General features: G+C 58.0%; 1 protein-coding gene across 1 annotated transcript in view; it reads right to left on the reverse strand.

Annotated features, from left to right (window-relative positions):
* The window catches only part of Myo10 (myosin X), a 175,131-nt gene that overhangs the window by 3,541 nt on the left and 168,961 nt on the right, over window positions 1-2,629 (reverse strand). The window contains 5 exon segments of the mRNA XM_033757638.1: window position 1; window positions 4-121; window positions 1,013-1,133; window positions 1,433-1,569; window positions 2,258-2,465. The exon segment at window position 1 is cut by the window's left edge and continues 307 nt beyond it. Coding sequence (XP_033613529.1) covers window position 1; window positions 4-121; window positions 1,013-1,133; window positions 1,433-1,569; window positions 2,258-2,465 — 585 coding nt within the window.

Here is a 2,629-nt window from a genome sequence, read left to right on the forward strand (position 1 = left end):
GGGGCGGCGCGACCGCCTGCGCTGAGTGGTCGCCCTGCAGGTACTGCAGCCGCAGGGCCGCCAGCACCTGCAGGGTGTCCTCGGGCGCCGGGTGGTGGCCGTGGATCACTGCCTCATGGGCCTGCGGGATGGGCAGGAGTCAGGAGGACCGAGCTCTGGCCATCCCGTCCGCCCACCCCTCTCTGTGGGTGGGAGAAGCGTCAATGCCACCACCAGGCCACACACAAATCAGTGTATAGGGTCCTTGAAAAACTGCCCAGAGAAAGCCCGTCCCACCCTGCTATCGTCTTCCCCAGCGAGATGGCGCGGATCACAGGGCCCCAGCCTCCCCAGGTCTACAGAAGCACGACTCCCCAAGCAGCCAGTCCAGCAAAAGATGAACAGAAAAAGAAACCACGGCATGGACCACGGAGTACTGCTCTGCCCTAAAGGAAGGCGGCTGGAGTCCGCTGGAGGAAAACGGACACGCCTTCAGCCCATAACCTTAAGTGAAATAATTTGGAGAAGAGCATAACATGGCGTGGTTTCTCTTATGAGAAGCCCAGAGCATAAATACAGAGGAGGATGAAAGGGAACAGTGAGCAGGGCCAGACCTCCTGCAGAGGGAGCCAGTGAAGGAGTTAGGAACCCAGGCGCTCATTACTGTCAGGCGCCTGCCGCCACCTCCCCAGGAGGGCAAGGCAGACAGAGAGAGACACAGCACAGGAAACCCCACCCTCACCCAGCCTGCCGCCTGACTGCTCTCCCCCAGCACCACCCGCTCAGGACTCGGCTCAGAACGCTTCTAGGTAGGAAAAGTTCACACGAGACCCGGCCGAGTTCGTTCTCCACGTGGACAGCACAACTGCGGGTCCAGTCCTGGTGGGAACTCCACTGGCCCCGGGAGACTGATCGGAGACACCCTCACTGTGCAGCTCAGGCAGCTTCTGCCTCGGCCTCCCCAGAGCTGGGACTGCTCCGGGCTTTGGCCATCCGACCCCGGCAGAGACCCGGCCAGGCCCCAGCCCCCTACCTGCTCGAACATGAAGGCGAACTCCACACTGTCCCTCGGTACATTGTCCGTGTCCAGGAAGCAGTAGAGCTTGAAATAGAACTTCCAGGGCAAGTCCCCCGCATCAGGTGTGGCGGCCAGCCTAGGACACGAATAGGACAGGGGGACTTTTCTGGAGACAGGGTCTCTGTGTAGCCCACTGATTCTCCTGCCTCAGCCTCCCGAGTGCTGGGATCACAGGCGTGCGCCACCACACCCCGCTTGGTTAAATCATCTTTGAGCCCAGGGCTCTGTTGGGAATGAAGAAATATGGGGCAGAGACAAACAGCTCAGCCTGCTTCTGCCTAGAGGAAATAAGACCAAAGCGACAGCGCAAGACCGAGCTCGGGTGGCCTCGTGGGCCCTGCTCCCGCTGCCCCAAGGGCTCCCTCAGGGACTCACTTCTCGAACTTGGCCAGCACGTCGGCCACCACGGTGCGGCTCTCGATGGCCTTGTCCACGCGGCCGTTGTGCTCGAACAGGGCGAACATGTTCCTGCTGTCCTCCATGGCCAGCCCGCGGATCAGCTTCTCCACCACCTGCAACACAGGGTGCCCTGGGTCTCTCCTTGGCCAAAACGGATGCAGTGTTTGGGCCACCAGTGGGCCTCAGGCGGAGCTGTTTCTCACAAATCTGTGTTAGCAGGAAGAGCAGGGGAGACACTGCCGTTCTGCCCTTCAGCTAATGATGAACTACAGTAAATGACAGTGACTTTTAGTACCCTGCTCCTCTTAGCCAATGGGTCTCATAATACTAAATTCAGAGCTGGGAATGGTGGTGCACACCTGAATCCCAGCACACTGGTAGGCCGAGGCAGGAGGATCACCCCAAATTCAAGGCCAGTCTGAACCACATAGCAAGATGGTGTGTGAAAACAAAACAAAACAAAACAAAAAAACCCACACAAAAGCCAGGCCTGGTGGTGCACGCCTGTAATCCCAGCACTCGGGAGGCTGAGGCAGGAGGATCGCCATGAGTTCAAGACCAAACTGGGCTACATAGTGAGTTCCAGGCCAGTCTTAACTACATAGTGAGACCCTGTCTCAAAAGACAAACAAACAAACCAACCACAAAAAATCCCAAAACCATAATGCTAACTTTATAAAGAGAAAATGTGTTCACCTGACCCACATCAGATTCCCCTGCCTCCCAGGTGCTGGAACCACAGGAGTGTGCAGCAGCCCAGCTCTCCTCACTGCCCCTGCACGTTTCCTCCTTGGCCCTCACCTCCCCGGCCGTGGTGTGTGAGGTAATGGTGATCTTGCAAGAGCCCCCGCCGTGGCAGTACACCATGGATGTCATCTCCTGCCTGTGGATCAGAGCCTCAATCTCGTCGCGGGAAGGCACGAACTCTCTGCACTTGGTCTTCTTGAGAGATTCATAGATGAAGAGTGCATATTTTTCCATCTCAGTTCCTGGAAACTGCTCCCGGATCCTAGGAGACAAAGGCCAAGTGTTAGGTGAGTCTGAGTCCTCCCTGGGCCCTGGAGCCCTGTGGGCACCTGCATCCTGCACAAAGGGCGCCCCCCAGAGGTGGACACGAAGACAGCAGCATCACCCAGCAAGGTCCAGCTCCTCTGGTCTGGGTGTCTCCTCTCT

The sequence above is a fragment of the Fukomys damarensis genome, unplaced genomic scaffold, assembly GCF_012274545.1.
Source record: "Fukomys damarensis isolate Sample0158 unplaced genomic scaffold, DMR_v1.0_HiC HiC_scaffold_1, whole genome shotgun sequence".
NCBI lineage: Eukaryota > Metazoa > Chordata > Mammalia > Rodentia > Bathyergidae > Fukomys > Fukomys damarensis.